The following is an 18,650-nucleotide window of genomic DNA, read 5'->3' on the forward strand; positions in this document are numbered from 1 at the left end:
CGGGACCTACTTCTGGCCCAGGCAATGTGGCAATCACTGAAGCCAGCCCAGGACTTGGTGCAGAGTGGAGAGAGTGCGGGTAAATGGGAGAGAGATTCTTCCCAAAGGAGATGTTTTTTGATCCACGCAGTAGGTTAGACACAAGTACTTATCTTTTGCCATTTGATCGCCGCTTTTCACTGGTTCTGGAGGCTTGAGTAAACTCTCCACCACTCGTTCTCTCCTGGTGTGGAAAATGTATCCCGAGCACCACTGCTTGCCTCACTGTGCGTGCCAGCCGATCCGGCCTGCAGGGTGCCGGTTCCCGCCAGATCAGGTCTGTCAACTCCTTTCTGCTTCTGAACTGTCTCTCCCTCACCCTGCTCCTCAGTCTGATTCCTCAACTTTGCCTTTGATATTCAGGGCTCCTAGATTGTCACATATGATCGATTCACTTGTTTCTTCGGGTCTTTGTTGTAAGAGCAACCACAGGAAAATCTGATTACTCTGCTATCTTGGCCCCGCCTCTCCGTTAAATAAGCGTTTATTGACTGAAACAGGAATGAGAGTCCTTCAGATATTTGCAACAGATGACCAAGATCTCCTTGAATCTTCTCATCTGCAGACCATTAAGCTTTGGGTTCTGAAACTATTCGTAGTGACTTGGAGAGATAGTGTGCATGGTATAAATAGTATGGACTCTGAAATCTGGAAATAATTGAATTTAATTCTGAGCTGTGTGACCTTGGGCAAGTTACTTAACCTCCCTGAGCCTCTACCCTCAGTCTCTTCGTCTATGAAAAAGGGGAATCTGATGCCTAGAAGGACTGCTCTGTGAGACCAGGTCCTGGAAAATGTGTTCACACCTTGTGTGATCAGTGACTGTGCCCTCTCTCCCTCTTGGCTTCAAGTCCCTTTCCCACTCTGGTTGCTAATGTCTGGACACTGTCTTGTCTGAGATGCCTTGTCCTCTGAAAAATGCACCTGGCCCTGAGTCAGGTCTTTGGGTGTGATTTAACCTGGAGGGCTGGAAGCAGCTGGAAAATGGCAGGGGAAGGACACTCTCTTGCTTGGGAGGAAGGAAGGGTGAGGAAATTTGGGGGAAAGAATGAAGGGGAGCAGAGTGTGGGGGAACCTCATGGGTCTCTCTTTCTTCTCCACAGTTTCTTCTGTTAAAGAACCTGAGACCATGGCCAAACCAGCACAGGTAAGGAGCCTCTCCCCTCCTGAAGGCTGTGATCTGCCTTCCTGGGCCCTGGGCCAGATCTGCTGTAGAGATCCTTGGTACTTTCAGCTTGAAAGAAGCAGGAGAGGTTCTTAGGCTCATCTTGCTCCCATTATAAGTTACAGTTCTTTCAGATGCAAGTGACTGATAACAGCACACAACATCTTAAGCAGAAAGGGATGTGTATTGGCTTACATGATTGAGAATCCCAGGGCTTCAAGTCTGGCTTGGTCCAGGGGCCAAAATGATATTGTCAGGATTCTGCCTCTACAAACTGGGCTTCCTCTGGGTGGCTTCATTTTGCACATGCCCTTCCCTTCTTTGGCAGACTAGCCACCAGCACTTCCAGACTTCCCTTCCACACTACCTTGGCAGTCCTAAGGGAAACAACATACCCTGTTCCCAACAATTCCAAGGAAAATCCCAGGTTTGGTTCTCATTGGCTAGGTCTGGGTAACATGCCTTCTCATGGAGCCAGGTAGTAGATTCGGCCCCACCTGTGCTGTACAGTCCAAGAGTGGTTCCCCCAGGAAGCAGAATGGATACTGGACATGCAAAAGCCAGAGAGGGTCCTCTCAGCTTTGGAGGTGGCTGTGTTCCTTGTCACACCCATTTGGGATTAAATTTCCCCAAGAAGACTTGGGAGACACTAACCTCAATCTTTTGTGCTGTATGACCAGTTTAGTGAGCAATAAAATTTGAGCCTATCAGAGCTTTTACTTCTGTGTGTGGCCAGGATTGACTTCTATCCATGGTTAGAGTTAGGGGGTCACTCTGTGTAAGAGTTTGCCTGAGAGTGATCCCTGTTGGCTGGTGTTATGGATTGAATTGGGTCCTCCCACAATATGTGTTATAAATCCTAACCCTTATAAACCCAACCAAACCCATGGCTGTCGAATCGATTCCAACTCATAGTGACCCTATAAGATAGAGTACAACTGTGCCATAGGGTTTCCAAGGCTGTAATCTTTTACAGAAGCAGACTGCTACATCGTTCTCCCATAGAGGCGGGTGGCGAGTCTGAACTGCTGACTTTTCAGTTGGCGGCTGAGTACTTTAACTACTGTGCCACCAGGGCTCATCCTAACCCATATACCTGTAGTTATAATCCCATTTGGGAATGGGTTTTCTTTGTTATGTTAATGAGACAGCATTAGTGTAGGGTGTGTCTTAAGTCAATCTTTTTTGAGATATAAAAGAGAGAAAACAAGCGAGGTAGCAAAGAGATGGGGGAAGAGAGATGCCAAGCCACATGAAGATCAGCCAAGAGCAGAAGCTCAAAAGAGACAAGGACCTTTCTCCAGAGCCAACAGAGAGAGAAAGCCTTCCCCTGAGAGCTGGTACCCAGAATTTGGACTTCCAGCCTCCTAACTATGAAAAAATAAATTTGTTTGTTAAAACCACCCACTTGTGGTATTTCTGTTATAGCAGCACTAGATAACTAAGACAGCTGGCCTTAGAGAAAGAGAAGTGTTTAGTGGGATGGTAGCATAGGGAGAGAAAGAGTAAACTAAGGGACACCTGACTCTACCCCTCTTGTCCCTCATTGCAGCCACAGAGATGCTGGCCACAGAACAGTAATACAGGAGCTGTGTGATCTTGCATGAGTCCTCTACCCTCTCTGCGCCTCAGTTCCATTACTAGGTGGTTGAGCTCAGTAATAACTAAACTTCTTTCCTGTTTTCAAGACTTGCCACCCAATGAACCTGGGCCTAAAGGATATTTATTTTCAGTTTTTGAATTGCATGGTATGTTATATGATATAGGATCCATACTCTCAAAAAAGTCCTAGCCGGTCCACCCAGAAAAATTCTTGGGCCCCTTTCATCTACTGAGCACGTGCTTTGCACAAGTGGCCTCTTTGACCAGGAGGAGAGAGTGTTAGTGGTTATGGGCAAAAGTCCAAGGCAGAACTCTTGCTGTTCCCCATTTCCTTCATGGGATGCCAGAGCTACTTCCTCAGAGATGTTCAGATTGCAGAATTCTAGATGACCCAAGCAGAAAGAGTAGGGCCCAGGAGATCAAAGTGGCCAGGACTTAGGAGCAGATAGATCATTGGACTCCTGGTCCAGTGCTGTCAAGCCATGCTGTCTACCCGGCTGGCCTGTGGTTTCTTGCTGCCGTGAGCAGGGAGCCAGTAGAGCCCCTGTAAGCAAGAGTCCCAGGGTGTGAGGGCCTTAGGACCCCTCCTCCCATCTGCTGGGTTGAAATTCCAATGCACAATGATAGGTGCTCTGATGGGGGAAGGACACTCTGTCCAGGTAGAGGGAATGGGGAAAGCTGCCTGAGTAGAGTGACCTGGAGGGCAAGTAGAGCTACTGGGCGAACAGCTAGGGGGTGAGAATAGTCTAGGTAGAGGGACCGAGGAACAAGGCCAGAGGGGAGTGAGAGAGTATAGGGTATTCAGGGTTGGAAGAGTAATTTGGTATGCATGGAGTGCAAGGGCTTGAGGGGGGGAGGGAGGTTGCAGAGAAGATTCCGGAAAAGTCTTCCATTGAGCTGAAGTTTGTATCTATTCTTCCAATTATTGGCATCCTATTTCTATTCCTAGGGTCCTAGGGTCCCTACCTCCCCTCCCCACCCCCAAAACACACACAGAACAAGTCACTTACTGTCTTTTCTGGTGCTGTCATCTCAGTTCCTTTCACTGTGATAACTGTGCTATTTTCCTATCTTTCACTCTAGACTAAGGATGCTTGAGGCCCAAAGAAGTGAAGAAATAGTGTGGTGTCATAGAAAGGTCCTGGAAGACACAGTTTTGTGACCTGATTCCCAGGGATGTTCTGGGGTTTGAACACCACAAGCAGTTGCTGTCAAGTTGACTCTGACTTGTGGTGACCCCATGTGTGTCAGAGTAGAACTGTGCTCCATGTGGTTTTCAATGGCTGATTTTTTGAGAAATAGATTGCTAGGCCTTTATTCTGAGGCACCTCTGGGTGGACTCAACTCACCACCCTTTTGGTTAGCAGTCGAGCGCTTAACCATTTGCACCATCGTTGGCATGAAAACCCTTTGAGGACAGTGTAAGAGGCAGGTACTCAGTGCCTGGAACTCCCGGGAGCTGTGGAGATGGAGCCTGCATCAGGCCTAGTCAGGGTGGCTCTCAAGGGAGTCCTGACCCTGCAGCTCTCTCTCTGGGTGACTTCAGCATCCAGCAGCTGCCAGGCAGGGCCCAAGACCTCCCAAGCCTGAGGGCCCAGGCTGCTCACCATCTGGCACCAGGACCTGCTGAATATTTCAGGGTGGAAAATACCTTCTCCTCTGCTCTCTCCTCCCCTCTCCCCTCCCTTTGCTCATGGGTGCCTGAGGCCAGGAACCTGTCAGCCAGATAGCACAGCTATGCAGGTGAGGTGGGGAAGCAGAAGCCTGGGAAGCTACACAGGTGGCACTTGGAGATGACAAAACTCATGAGTTTATATGAGAATGACTGATAGTGGGAATCCTGGATTGGATGATGTTAAGGACTTGCCCCTCTGTCTAAAATGGAACCAGTGTAAGACACCCCCACCCCACCCCTTCTAGTGGCTGTGGTCCTGTGTGGGGTCCTGGGATAACTAATCTGGTAGGATTGGTGCCCATTCCCTCTGACTAATCCTCTGTCAGCTGGAGGATTTTATTACCTTTTTTATCATCTCTATTATCCATAGAGAAACCCTGCTGGCGTAGTGGTTAAGAGTTTGGCTGCTAACCAAAAGGTTGGCAGTTTGAATCCACCAGGCACTCCCTGGAAACCCTATGGTGCAGTTCTACTCTGTCCTGTAGGGTCGCTATGAGTCAGAATCGACTCACAGCAATGGGTTTGTTCTTTTTTTATTATCCATAGCGAACCCCATAGGAGACCGGCATTGCTGCTTGCTAAGCTTGCTGCCTCTGAGTGAATGTTTTGATCCATAAAGGTCATTAAATTCCCTTTCCCCCAGCATGGCATTGCCTCATCTTCTGCCAACTTCAGCCCCTTCCCACAACACTGCCCCACCCATACTGAATGAGGGGGGAGAAGCATGGAGGTGGGGAGAAGAGATAGGAAAGAGGGTGGTCAGCTTGCTGTCGAAATCTTTGCCCTTCATCCTGGGGAACACCCTTCCATCTTCTCATTCCCTCCTGGCAACTTACAGTCTCGTGATCTTAACGACCTTGAGCGTCTGTCCATGAGCACTGAAGAAACGGGATGCTTGTCACCACCGACATACTTGTCCCAGCCAAAAAGTTAAAACGTTCTCTAGATCCCACAAATCAACCTTGGGAAAGGTATTAGTTTGAACAATATGAATGTGCTGCGACTCAGCTGTTTATGATCTACACGAAAAGACAAGTTAGTAACCTACTGAGAAATGTCAGAACACTGGCGACGAGGTTGAGTGGGCAGCTCTGTTTCATGCGTAAGAAAAATAATGCTGGGGTGCTAGAGCCTTGCTTTACCCTAGAAAACCATGATCCCAGGCCCCCTGTGCTTAAGTGGTGTGCTTAGAGCACCCCAAACTAAGACTATTGCTGTCCTCACCAGTAAACTGAAACTCGTCCTCCCCAGGAGTCTATGACTTGTTTAATCACCATCTCCTCCCTCCAGTCCAGCCTTATTTCTCTGCTTGCTTCCGTTTTATCCCACCTGATCCGTCTTTGAGGACTTCCAGTCCCTGGAATGTCCCAGCTTGCTGTTGTCTCCAGGTCTTTGCCATGCTGCTCCCTTGGCACAGACACCTTTCCCTTGCCGCCTTTTCCCTCCCCCCGCCCCACCCAAGGGGACCAGCTGTTATTCATTCTTAAGACTCAGCTTAGACTATACCTCCAGAAAGTCTTTGAACTGCTCAGAACGCACACACAGCCATGCATTCATCCATGCATCCATGCATCTATGAAATAAATATTTACTGAGTGCCTAATTGTGCCAGGCCCTGCACAAGGTGCTGGAAATACTACAATAAGCAAGGCAGACCCAGTTCCTACCCTCAGCACTTTTTGGAGGAATTATCTGATTTCTGGTTCCAGCATTACTTTTAGCGTATCTACTACACTGTAACCAGTAACAAGTTGTCGTCGACTCGTGGCGACCCCATGTGTGTCAGAGTAGAGCTGTGCTCCATTGCGTTTTCAGTGGCTGATTTTGAGGAAGTAGATCACCATGCCTTTCTTCCGAGGTGCCTCTGGGTGAACTGACACCTCCAACCTTTCAGTTAGCAGCCGAGCTTATTAACCATTTGCACCATCCAAGGACTTCTGCAACACTGTATTGTAGTTGAAATTATTACTCATCTCCCCTACCTGACAGAGCTTGTAGCAGTCCCTGGTCCTGGCACTACTAGGTGCTGAATAAATGTTGGCTGAATGAATGAATCAATACTTGGAAGGCCCTAGGTGGCCTGAGTTGCCCTGCAGGAGTGAGTGTGTAAGAGTGTGAGAAGCACTTAGGGTCTCATGGGTTGGACAGCATGCCCACTTATTGCCTTGAAACGGGGTCTGAATGGCACAGAGAGGTCATGGGTCTGCCTAACAGGAGCCGCATTCTGACGGAGGAGGCAGTGGTGGAGTGAAATAACGCGAATGCTTTGGTATCCTTAGGGAGGGGAACTGGACCTCTCTGGCAAGGGGAGAAGCCAGGCTGGGTGACAGGCTGGGTGATGGTGTCCCTTCCCCATCTCAGGACCCTGCCCTGTATAGAATCTGGAGGGAAAGGAGAGAGCTTGGTCTGTTAGAGCCTTGGATTCCCTTCCCAGAGGGGCCACTGACTTGCCTTGTGGTCTTGGATAAGTCACCTTCCCTCTCTGTTTTGGGGGGGGGGTCTCCTGGGACACAGGTGACAATGTGAACAGCAGTCACCCTCATTTGGTTCTCAGTACATTTTTCTCAGTAAGCCCTGTTGGCGCAGTGGTTAAAAGCTCGACTGCTAACTGAAAGTTGGCGGTGTGAACCCACCAGCGGCTTCTCAGGAGAAAAGACCTGGTAATCTGCTCCCGTAAAGATTGCAGCCTATGAAACCCTACAGGGCAGTTCTACTCTGGCATACAGGGTCCCTAGGAGCTGGAATCGACTCGAGGGCACACAACAACATGTGGTTCTGAAGGTACTTCTCCTCTTATTCCAAGTGAGTCTCGGGAGGCAAATCCTAGGGCTAGGAGAGTGGATTGGAGCTGGAGTGAGTGTGGGCTAGGGCAGGTGGGGAGAAAAGCAGCTATGGCCTTGGCTACAGGCTGGCCGTGAAGGGCCCATATAGACCTTAGAGGACCGGCTCCTACTGCATCTTTCAAAGCTTAATACTCCAACGTTGGTCCAGGAGGCCCCGGCATTGGAGAGAGCACTTCTAGGAGCCCAGTGCCAGGAAAGGGCCCCCTCCACCACCTTCCCCTTTAGCATCCTCCATCTCAGAGGCCAAGCCATCGCAGAACCTTCATTCCTTCATTCATTCAACCTACCAACCTAGTCACAGTTACAGAAGCCCACCTAGTCTCTGTACCAAGCACCATGCTAGATACTTGGGGATATGTGGTTATTCTTCTTATTCATGGTTATTTGTCTTGTTCATTACACAGTCCCTGCCCGCCATAGAGTTGAGTATCAAATGGAAGGTTGAACTAGACGGTCTTTAGGGCCATTGCAAAGCAATAACTATAATTATAACAAGCTCTCTTGTGTCTCCATCCCACAAAGCTAATATTGTCTGCTCTACTTTTCTGATATTGCTGGGTTGAGGGTGACCTGAGAGAAACACAGAGGCTTTGGGAAGTAAGATTCCTGGAGGACAGCCAGTTGTTCTGTCTTGTTCATTCATCCGTGCCTCCTTTGGTTCCTCTTTATGCTAAGAACTGAGAATGTTGCAGGACAGATTTGGTACCTGCCTTCCTAGGTCTTGGGTGGTGTAGTCAGCAAAGATCTCTCAGGCTGCAGCCCATGAGGCCTAAAGTGGGTAGAGAGAAGTTCTGGTGGTAGAGCCAGCATCCCACGGTGGGGACAGGGACTCACTGTGCTCCTTGCAAGGCGCCCTTGTTCGGGTGTTACTCCTTCTCTGCCCAGGGGTGGGATCAGGTTGCAGGGGATTACGGGTGGCAGGAAAAGTGCTGTGTCCCTTTCTGGTCACCTGACCCATCAGAACTTTAAATAGCAACCCTGCGCCCACGCCTGCATACCTCCGAGGTGCCAGCCTCTGCAGACCAATCATAAGAGCATCCAGATTGCTGGCCGGGGTCCTGCAAGCTCTGGGAAGCGGGCTTTGCCTTGGGAAACGCAGGCCATGGCTGTAAGCCCACTCTTTACCTGTCCCATCCCTACTCCTTTAAGGCATGGTTTATGGGGGCCACCCACCACCCTGTTCTTCCATGAAGCGTCTCCTGGTTCCCTCCCCCAGCTGGAATCAGCCTCCACTCTTCAAATTACTTTGCCTCTTAGGGTATTTATCACAAGCTTGTTGGTAATGTATATGCTTCTCTTTCTCCTGCACTGGGCCAGAGCTCCAGAAGGACGGGGATCAGTCCTATTCAACCCCGCTCTGGGCCTGGTCCACATTAAGTGCTCTGTCACCGTGCTGTGTGCCCAGTAACTTGGGCCCTGGCACCCTCAGCTCTCCTGCACCCGATATTCACTGGGGCCATCTAGCTGACCCACATCTGACTTCTCTGTGAACCAGCCCCATTGTGCATTCAGGCTCAATGTCAAAGATTCTCTAGCTTCCTCCACTCCCCCCAGGACCCAGTCAGCCTGTCCTCAGAAGCTGGTTCACAGCTCAGTTTACTGGGCCCACAGGAGAAGCAGTGTATCTTTGCATTGAACCTGAGGGTGGCTGTGAGCATGCTGGGCTGAAGGCCCCACTCTCTCTAGCCGGCAACCACCAGGTTTCTGGAGCTGGAGAGCAGAGATCTGGGTTCTGTGTGACCTACAGCAAGTGGCTTCCCTTCCTTGGTCTTGGTTTCTTGGACTCTATAATAGAGATAATCTTAAGTGCTTTTCCAAGTTGTTAAAGCAATCACATTAATGGAGGTGAAGGGGCTTCGTAAACTGTAAACCAGTAAGACACCAGTTGCTGTGAAGTCAACTCTGACTCATGGCACCCCTACGTGTGTCAGAGTAGAGCTGTGCTCCATAGTGTTTTCAGTGGCATGTTTTTTGAAAGTAGATCACCAGGCCTTTCTTCTGAGGTGCTGCTAGGCAGACGCAAACTTCCAGGCTTTTGGTTAGCAGTCAAGTACGTTAACTATTTGTATTGCCCAGGGACTGCTTGTAAACTGTAAAGTGCCATAAAAGTGTGAGGGGCTCTTGTAACAAGTCTGACATGGGGCTGGGAGCTCAGGCCAGGGCAGGGTCAGCGGCTCAGCTTCTGCTCTTCTCTCCACAGGGTGCCAGTTACCGGGGCTCCATCCATGACTTCCCGAACTTTGACCCCAACCAGGATGCCGAGATGCTGTACAATGCCATGAAGGGCTTCGGTGGGTGCTAGGAAGCCTCAAGGGGTGGGGCCCACAAAAAGCAGGATTCATTGGGGGTTTGAGTGCTCCCCAAATGTGGGTACAGCCCAGAGCCTTTAGGTGGTGGTGGAGGAGTGAGATATTCATTCTTTTGTCTCCTCTTTTTATTATTTTTATTAATTTTACACTTGATCTTAGCCAAAAGGCTAAGAAGTGACGATTTTTAATAATTTTGTAAAACACTTCACACAAATAAAAAGGTATGAAGAATAATAGAAGGACGCATAGACCTGCTACCCAATTAGAAATAGAGCTTCATTAGTATGGTTGAAGCCTCCTTGGTAGGTACCCCTCCAGATAATGTCACCTGCCCAGTCCCTCTTTCCTCTTGGAGGTAACCACTACTCTGAATTTGATGCTCATTATTCTCTTTTATCATTCTGGGGTTGAAAGAATCCAGTGCTGGGTGTTAGGACAAGTGGTTTTCTCTCAGCCAGACTCATTGTGAGACGTTGGCAAGCCCTTGCCCCTTGCTGGGCCTCCAGTTCATTATCTGTACATCCAGGAGCTGAGTCAGGGCCCTCTGAGCTCAAAAAGTCTGTGTTCCTTGATCCCTCTCAGTGGGAACCTGGTTAGTCCCATAGGATCCCCTCTCTCCTACACCATGACCTCACAAGCAGAAGGACTGCAGAGAGCTGCGAGGCCCGTGTCCAGGGCAGGGGGCGGCCCTGGTGGGCTTCCTAGAGGCAGGTTGGGTAGAGTGATGTGTGCCCTCCCTCTTCTAGGCAGTGACAAGGAGGCCATACTGGAGCTGATCACCTCCCGGAGCAACAGGCAGAGGCAGGAGATCTCCCAGAGCTACAAGTCCCTCTATGGCAAGGTAACCACGGCAACAGGGAGGGCAGGTGGGGTAGGGAGGTGGTTTCACCCCCTCGGGTATTCATCCAGGTTTTTGCTTACATTGGAGTCTGGGTCTGTACCTGTGCTGACACCCCCGCCTTCTGTTCTCTGTCTTCTTTCAGCCTGGTGTCATTCAGCCACAGATAGGTCCAGAGCACCTGCTGTCTGCTGGGCTACATTGGCGAACAAGACCAATGAGGTCTCAGCCCTGTGGACCAACAGACAGTGGGGGGACAGATGGTGCACGAGCAGACAAGCCAACAGTGGTGGGGAGAGGCACAGTGATGTGCGCTTGAACCTGCACAGCCGTTTGCAGCTGTGTGACTTCGGATAAGTTTTTTAATACCTCTGTGTCTTAGTGTTGAGGGTAGGACACACCTCCAAGAGTGACGATTACATGAGATGACATAGCCTGGTGCCTGTGCAGAGTAGGTGCTCATTACATGCAATTCTTATCATATAACTACTGTCCACCTTCCCTTCTTCACCCCCTCTTACTCCACAGGACCTCATCGCTGACTTGAAGTATGAGCTGACAGGGAAGTTTGAACGACTGATTGTGGGCCTGATGAGGCCACTTGCCTATTGTGATGCCAAAGAAATTAAAGATGCCATCTCAGTAAGAAGCGTGTGTGTGTGTGTGTGTGTGTGTGTGTGTGTGTGTGTGTTTGTGTGTGGTGGTGGTGGGGATGGGTGGTTAATGGGAAGATTCTATGGCAAGCATTCAGTGATCCCTGCACCTACCCAGCTAATGGGCCCACTTCACGAGGCACCTTGTCTAAACCCTATCCTAAAGAGGTGCCACAGTCTCCTCCAGGTGAACAGACATGGGACAAGTGTTGGTGTGAGGCTGACCCCATGCAAGGGGGCCCTTGGCCCACACTTGCGCGTCAGGAGCTTATAGTCCTGAGGAAGCAGGGTATGGGGACATGGAGACAAATACGTTGAAATGCCCAAGGCCAAGGGCATACTAAAGGAGGTCAGGAGGACCTTGGGTGGCTTGAGAGGGCTTCTTAGAAGATGGGAGGATCAAGTGGAACCCAAAAGCCTGAAGGGGATTTGGTTGATAGGAGTGGGAAGATCATTAAAGGCTTGGGGGAAAATGACAGGAGAAATTGCGGAGGTGTGTTCAGGAATAGCTCAGTCTGCCTAAGGTAGAGGGTTGCCCCCTCAGAAGTAGGGAAAGAAAAAAGCCCTGAAATGTACTGAGCACTTCACAGTTTTGTAAGCTGTAAGCTTTGTAAGTACCAAGACTTTTGCCTCAGATGAGCTATTCAGCAAGAATTGATTTCATAATCTGATACACTTGGCAGTGGTAGACATTAGTATGTTCCCAATAGTCTTGTGGATTTGGCAGAGTCACTAGTATCATCTCCATTTTACAGATGAGAAAATTGAGACCCAGAAAAATAAAGGTTCTTCATGCAAGGTCAGAAAGCCAGCTGGTGGCAGAAGCGGGACTAGAACCCATGTCTTTTATTCTCAGGGCAGCTCTTAACTCACATGTGCTCCTTCTCTTCTCCTAGGGCATTGGTACTGATGAGAAGTGCCTCATTGAGATCTTGGCTTCCCGGACCAATCAGCAGATCCACCAACTGGTGGAAGCATACAAAGATGGTGAGATGGGCAAGAGGGGCCATTCGGGCACTTCAGATATAAATGAGGGCGATTGCAAAGTGTGGAACCTTAGACTATCCATCCATTTTTCCTTCTCATTGTCTCTCATCCATCCATCCTTCCATCCATCTCTCCATCCATCCCTCCATCCCTCCATCCATCCCTCCATCCCTCCGTCCCTCCATCCATCCCTCCATCCCTCCGTCCCTCCATCCATCCATCCATCCATCCATCCAATAAGCACCTGCTCTGTGCTGGACCCTGTGCTAGGTTCTGGGGATATGGTGGTGGGTAAAACCAATTCAGTCCCTGCCTCCTAGACCTTATAGAATAATGAGAGAGACAGACAGTAAACAGATAAACAAGATGATGACACACTGTGGTAAGTATTATGAAGCAAGCGAACAAGATAAGGAGAGACAGTCTTTAACTAGAGAGGACCTACTTCAGACGGGTGATCAGGGAAAGCCTGTCTTGGGAGAAGACAGGAAGGAGTCAACTGTATAGTGAACAGAAAATCCTTCCAGGCAGAGGGAACAGCAGGTCCAGAACCCTGAGGCTGGTATGAGCCTAGTAGCCAGTATGAGGCTAGAGAGGTAGAGGACAGGGCCTACAACGTAAAGAGATGATGTTTTATTCTAAGTCCAGTGGGAAGCAGGGGAGTATTATGATCAGATATGGGGAGCTGTAAGACAGTCACCCCTACTGCTGTGGATTGGAGAGGGAGCAAGAGCAGTAGAGAGAACAGTCAGCTGTAGCCACTGCCAGGTGAGAGCCAATGGTGCCTAGATTAGGATGGCACAGGTGGAACTAGAGAGAAGTGGAGCAATTCCATTTCTTCATGTCATGGGTCAGTACAAAAAAACTGTGAAAGTACACCCTGGGTCTTGTCATGGAGGTGGTATAGACTGGGTCTTGGAGTTTGTAACATATACCTCATCATTTTGGGGGGGCAGCAGTTCTTTTCCTTGCATCCCAGGCCTACTGGGGATGGGACCAGAGCTTCTGTTCCTTCCCTGCAGCCTATGAACGAGATCTGGAAGCCGACATCATTGGCGACACCTCTGGCCACTTCCAGAAGATGCTTGTGGTCCTGCTGCAGGTTGGTCCACCTCGGGGCTTTGAGAACCTCCCTAGAGCCCACTACTAGGGCACAGGCCAGAGGGCTGTGGCCCCTTTCACCCTACTCTCCCAGATGGGGCAGCTTGTGAGGAGCATCTTGGTGCCTTCTCAGTTGTAAAGTTCTCCTATTATCCTGGGGGTCCCCCTCCACTTCCCATTTTATCCTCTGTGTCTTGAGATTGTTTCTATGTGGCTCTCCTGGGTATAGAATCTCAGAGTCCGGGGGTCAGTCTGTTTCTCCCTGTTGCACAGGCAGGTGTGTTTAGGTGACCTGCATTTCCCTTTAACACACACACCTTCTATCCTGTTCCCAGGAATATTCTCTCATGTCACCTCCCTCCTCCCTCTCCACACACCCCTTGCCCCTCTTCTCTGGGCTTCCCTCCTGCTATTGCATCTTCTTCAGCCACGGCCTCTGCCTGAGGATACGAGCAGGGACCTGGCATTTCTGGGGCTGCCCACATTGCATCTCCTATATACAAGCCCTGCTACCTCCTCCCACCCCTCCCCAGATAAATATAAAGACTACAAAGAGACTGCACACTGATGTCCATGGCTGAATTCAACCTGCCAGGTTAGATTTTTTTTCTTTGTTTTCCACACAATCTTTAAAAAACAAAACAACTTCTGAGTTAGTTGCTAACATTTAAAAATAGGGATATTTTATTCAAAATCCAGATTTCTGGATGCTTTCAAATAAGGAAAAGTTTGGCAACAGCAGACCTGGTTTTCGGCATGACTGCAGTAGGCTGGGAGCATGTCCCACCCTGCCCTCTTCACGTGTACTTTTACCTGCCTGGCCCTATGGGAATCTGTGGCCATAGGCACTACGGGAACAAATACTGTGATGGTTCAAGCCCAACCCTAAGGACCAAACCTTTGTGAAGCTTTATATATAAGTTAAACCACCACTTCCCTCCCTTGACACCCATCCCCCCCGCCCCACCCCTGCGTTTTACACCAAACCTCCCAATTCTTCTCCTCCCATCACATTAACACCTCACATCCCATATTAAGCAGCTGGGGAATTATCAGGAGAGATTTTAGGAGTGGGAAAATGTGACCTTTGCCCCCATTTTCATAGCTGTTTGTTTGGATCTTATATTTTCTTACGGTCTCTTGGCATCTTATGGCTGCCCATGAGTACTGGCAGGTCCTGTTAGCATCTTTTGTGTGTTTGTGTGTGCTTTAGGTAAAATTTACAGAACGATTTAGTTTCCCATTTGGTATCAATGTTGGAGAGTGTCGTGGGCAATGCCGGGACCTGAGGCAGGGGCTGTCCAGAGCATGGGGCCCTGTCCCCCAAAATGTCCTCAGTACAAGGCTCTGGCTTCCTCTGGGATGAGGGCACTGCAGGGACCTTGGTTATTTTCAGGACTCCCCTGTTTGATTCTGGCCCCCAGAATGAAGGAAGAGGCCAGCAGGGGAACCCTTAGAGTCCCTCCAAATAGGTGCTGAGGTCTTGATCCAATGTCAGCTGTATGTCATTGTTCTTGGATGCCTCTGGGCCAGCAGGGTTTTCCCAGCCCTTTCTGTCTCCACTGCTGTTATCCAGACCTTGCCTCTGGCTCTGGTGTTAGAAGCATGTATCCCTTGTCTCTCTGCCTAGGGCACCAGGGAGAAGGACGATGTCGTGAGCGAGGACTTGGTACAGCAGGATGTCCAGGTAAGCAGTCACCACTGGAAGTCACTGAGCACAGCAAGGGAGCCTTGAGAAAGGGGAAAGGTTGGGGGCCCTGGGAAGGGCTGGAGGTGAAGTAATTTGTGTCATATACCAGAAGTAACTGATCCATGGGGCTTTGTTGAGGAAAGGATTTATCTTTCAAAGATATATAGCGTATGTAGAGTTTGCAAGATGTATATTCCAGAGCTTTCATCATTTGTTCAGTTATTCATTCAGTTAGCAATTGTTTCTTGAACACCTACTGTGTGCCAGGCACTCTTCTCAGCAGTGGGGAATCACTAATGAACACATTAGACAGTACTGAGAGAGCAAGGCATAGATTAACCACACAAACATTTTCTCTGTTGATAAACCATCCCTTCCAGATGTTTTATTCTAGATGTTTTGAGCACCCACTATATGTGCAGAGACAGATACAGAGAGTACTAAGACATAGTCGCTGTCCTTGAGGAGCCCACATAATAGTGGGGAGACAGACATATAAAGAAATTATTATAGTAGTAACTGTTAAATGAGAAACTATTTTGTTCTGTAAACCTTCATCTTAAGTGAGAATAACAGCACAATTCGAAGAGCGTAGTCAATGTCACTGAACTGTGCATGTAGAAATTTTTGAAATGGTGTGTCTTTGGCTATGTGTATTTTCAGCAAAAAAAAAAAAAAGATGTTGAGAAGTTAGAGGGTTGATATGTTGTGGGGTTGTTAACCAATCTTATAAAACAACATGTGTACTTCTGTTTCATGAGAAACTATTTGTTCTGTAAGCCTTCACCTGAAGTACAATAAAATAAAATAAAAAAAAAAGAAATTATTATAATGTGTAGTGGGATTGAAGCTATAAAGAACGCAGAAAGCTATCGGAGCCTAGAGGAGGCGGGGAAGGAAAAACTCAGGAAGGGCTTCAAGAAAAGGCAAAACATTTAATCCAGGCCTTGAAGGTTGAATAGGAATTTTCCCAGAAAGGGAGAAAGGCTTACTGGTGTATGCAAAAGTCCTGAGACTAGCAGTTGCTGGTATGTTCAGGGATCAGGCAGCACGTCTGAGTAGCTTGGCCAGGTGTCCTGACTTTTGCAAGATTTCCTCTTCAGGACCTGTACGAGGCAGGAGAACTGAAATGGGGAACAGATGAGGCCCAGTTCATTTACATCTTGGGAAATCGCAGCAAGCAGCATCTTCGGTTGGGTAAGCTCCATGGAAGACCTGCAGGTGCCCCTTTGGGTTGTGCCAAAAATTCGTTTCTGTTTTCCTTTTTCATTTTCTTTTCTACTAAGGGAACATGATAGCTACTTCATCCTCAACCCAAATGCTAGCCCTGATTTTTTTTTCCTTTTTTTAAATAAATAGACCTTATTGTTAAGCGCAGTTTGGGGTTTATAGAAAAATTGAACAGGTAATAGAGTGTATCCATATACCCTACGATTTCTTCTATTATTAACATCTTGCGTGTGGTGCATTTGTTACAATTGATGAACCAGTACTGAAACATTGTATTAACTAAAGTCCATAGTTTACACTGGGGTTCACTCTGTGTTCTATAGTTCTGTGGGTTTTGATAAGTGTATAATGTCATGTATCCATCATCACAGTGTCTTTCAGAATAGTATTACTGCCCTAAAAATGCCCTGTGCTCCACCTGTTTATCCTTCCCACCTCCCTGTAAACTCTTGACACCACTGATCTTTTCACTGTCTCTGTAGTTTTATCTTTTTTAGAATGTCATTTAGTTGGAATCATAGAGTATTGTCCTGGTTTTATTAGGCAATGGTTTATACAGGCCCTCCCCATGTCCTAGTTCCATTTATTAAGAGTATGCTCAGCACTCCCATCTAAGTACCAGTCCCGTCTTCATGTTGGAGAGTGGGATGCACAGTCCCCCACCAACCTCCCCATGGTGCTGCATGGTGGCTGGTGATGTACATGGATCACCCCTCCACACGCACCAGCCTTATCTAAATGTTAGGCAGTCAGGTCCTGGCCAGTGCGCCCTCCCCTTTTGCAAACCCTGTTTCTGCTCACGGTTGGGGCGCTTCCGGACATCCCTGTCTCCCTGCCCGACTCAGTGTTTGACGAATATCTGAAGACCACAGGGAAGCCGATCGAAGCCAGCATCCGATGGGAGCTGTCCGGGGACTTTCAGAAGCTTATGCTGGCTGTGGGTACGTCCTGACGCTGCATTCCCAGGAGCTCTGAGGGGTTCTGGGAGACTGGCCCAGGACCCAGGGGCCAAGAATGGAAACGGGGAGTTGCATGGAGACGGGAAGAGAAAACCAGATGGGCAGTAAATTCTAAAGGAGAAGCCAGGGCAGGCTGGCTGAGGCCAAGGAAGGGAAGGAGTCAGCCTTCAGATACAGCCGTCCTCCCACTCCTTTCCCCAGTGTGTTAGAGGGAGGAAGAGCACTGAACTTCGGCATAGTAATGACCCTGAGAGCAGACTTTGCCAGGCATCTCCTGCATGCCAGGCACTATGCTGAGTACCTTCCTGCGTGCCTTGTTTAATCTTTTAAAGACCCAGGAGGGGGCACCGTCTTTATCCATTTCACAGAAGAGGATACTGAATTCCAGGGAGACTGAGTCACTTGCCCCAGGGGTTGTTTTGTGATGAGTTGGAGGTACTCTGAGCATGAGGCATGCCAGGAGCCAACTAGTCAATGTTGGAGCCAAGATTCAAACCCAGGGCCGTCTCATTCCTAAGGCAGCGTGCTCAGCCCTCCATTAGTGCTTCTCCCAGATCTGCTGTTGACTTGGAGCAAGTCACTTATCTTCACGGGCCCTCAGTTTCCTCATCTGTTAAACGGGGTGGGGAGGAGGAGGATGGACTCCCCGACCCAGAGGCCCTTGCAAGTCTGACATTCCAGGAGTCAGGATGTTTAAGCCTGGAGTAGGTTGTGTGGCTGGATGTCTTGGGGGTGACTTAAACAAGTTACAGGCAGAGCAGAGCTACAGTCCAGGCCTCACCTTCATGCCCTGAGCTGTCCCCCACCGACTATATTTTAATTATTTGCGTTCTAGCCCACTCTGTCAGTAGATTCCAAAGAGATTCAGCTACAATCACCCTTTTGGTGTAGCAGAATCTAAAAAAACTCTCTTCCCACCTCTACCCTCCACCCACCCACAGTCTGACTCAGTTCCCTGTAAAACCCAAAAGACACTGGAAAGATGGAGTGAGTCTTTGAGATCCACTACCCAGATTTCAGTGGGTCCATTTCCGGACTTCTTTACCCCCTGGTCTTGTGGTAAGGGGGAGTGCAGTTCTCGGGTGCTCTGGGGCTGCGGGCTACAAGGAGCCAGGGTTCTTCCTGTGTTTGAACTAGGTGGCCTCCAAGGAATAGAAACAAAAAAGGGGTTAGGCCACTCCATTCCCTTTCTGAGGCAGCTGGAATAACTCTACCTCTTCCTCTCTCTTTTCAGTGAAATGCATCCGGAGCACCCCAGAGTATTTTGCTGAAAGACTCTTCAAGGCTATGAAGGTGAGTAATGGGGTTGATGTGAACGACGTTGGAGAAGGTCTCTAACGAGGTCTGTACTCAACTGCCATAGGACTATTGGGACTCTTTGGCAAGTCCTTGGGGTCCACTGGCCAAGAAAGCCTTTAGGGATTAGCTACAGAACTAACTGTAGTCATGGTGCTGTGTCCCATGTGGGCCCCAGAACCTGGGATGTTGCCTGGTCACATGCCCTCCCACCCACATACCTGCCTTTGACCTATGATAAGTCAGAGGGTGCTGTGACAGCC

General features: G+C 49.0%; 1 protein-coding gene across 3 annotated transcripts in view; it reads left to right on the top strand.

Moving 5' to 3' along the window:
* Positions 1-18,650, top strand: part of ANXA6 (annexin A6) — a 70,537-nt gene that overhangs the window by 21,028 nt on the left and 30,859 nt on the right. For all 3 annotated transcript variants that reach the window (XM_023726606.1, XM_023726608.1, XM_023726607.1), the window contains exons 2-11: positions 1,143-1,186; positions 9,525-9,615; positions 10,380-10,474; positions 11,000-11,113; positions 12,021-12,111; positions 13,134-13,213; positions 14,843-14,899; positions 16,006-16,099; positions 16,978-17,073; positions 18,326-18,384. In XM_023726606.1, the coding sequence (XP_023582374.1) occupies positions 1,169-1,186; positions 9,525-9,615; positions 10,380-10,474; positions 11,000-11,113; positions 12,021-12,111; positions 13,134-13,213; positions 14,843-14,899; positions 16,006-16,099; positions 16,978-17,073; positions 18,326-18,384 (795 nt within the window). In that variant the 5' untranslated portion in view covers positions 1,143-1,168. The remainder of the gene's footprint in view (positions 1-1,142; positions 1,187-9,524; positions 9,616-10,379; positions 10,475-10,999; positions 11,114-12,020; positions 12,112-13,133; positions 13,214-14,842; positions 14,900-16,005; positions 16,100-16,977; positions 17,074-18,325; positions 18,385-18,650) is intronic.

Source organism: Trichechus manatus, unplaced genomic scaffold (assembly GCF_000243295.1).
Source record: "Trichechus manatus latirostris isolate Lorelei unplaced genomic scaffold, TriManLat1.0 scaffold00011, whole genome shotgun sequence".
Lineage (NCBI taxonomy): Eukaryota > Metazoa > Chordata > Mammalia > Sirenia > Trichechidae > Trichechus > Trichechus manatus.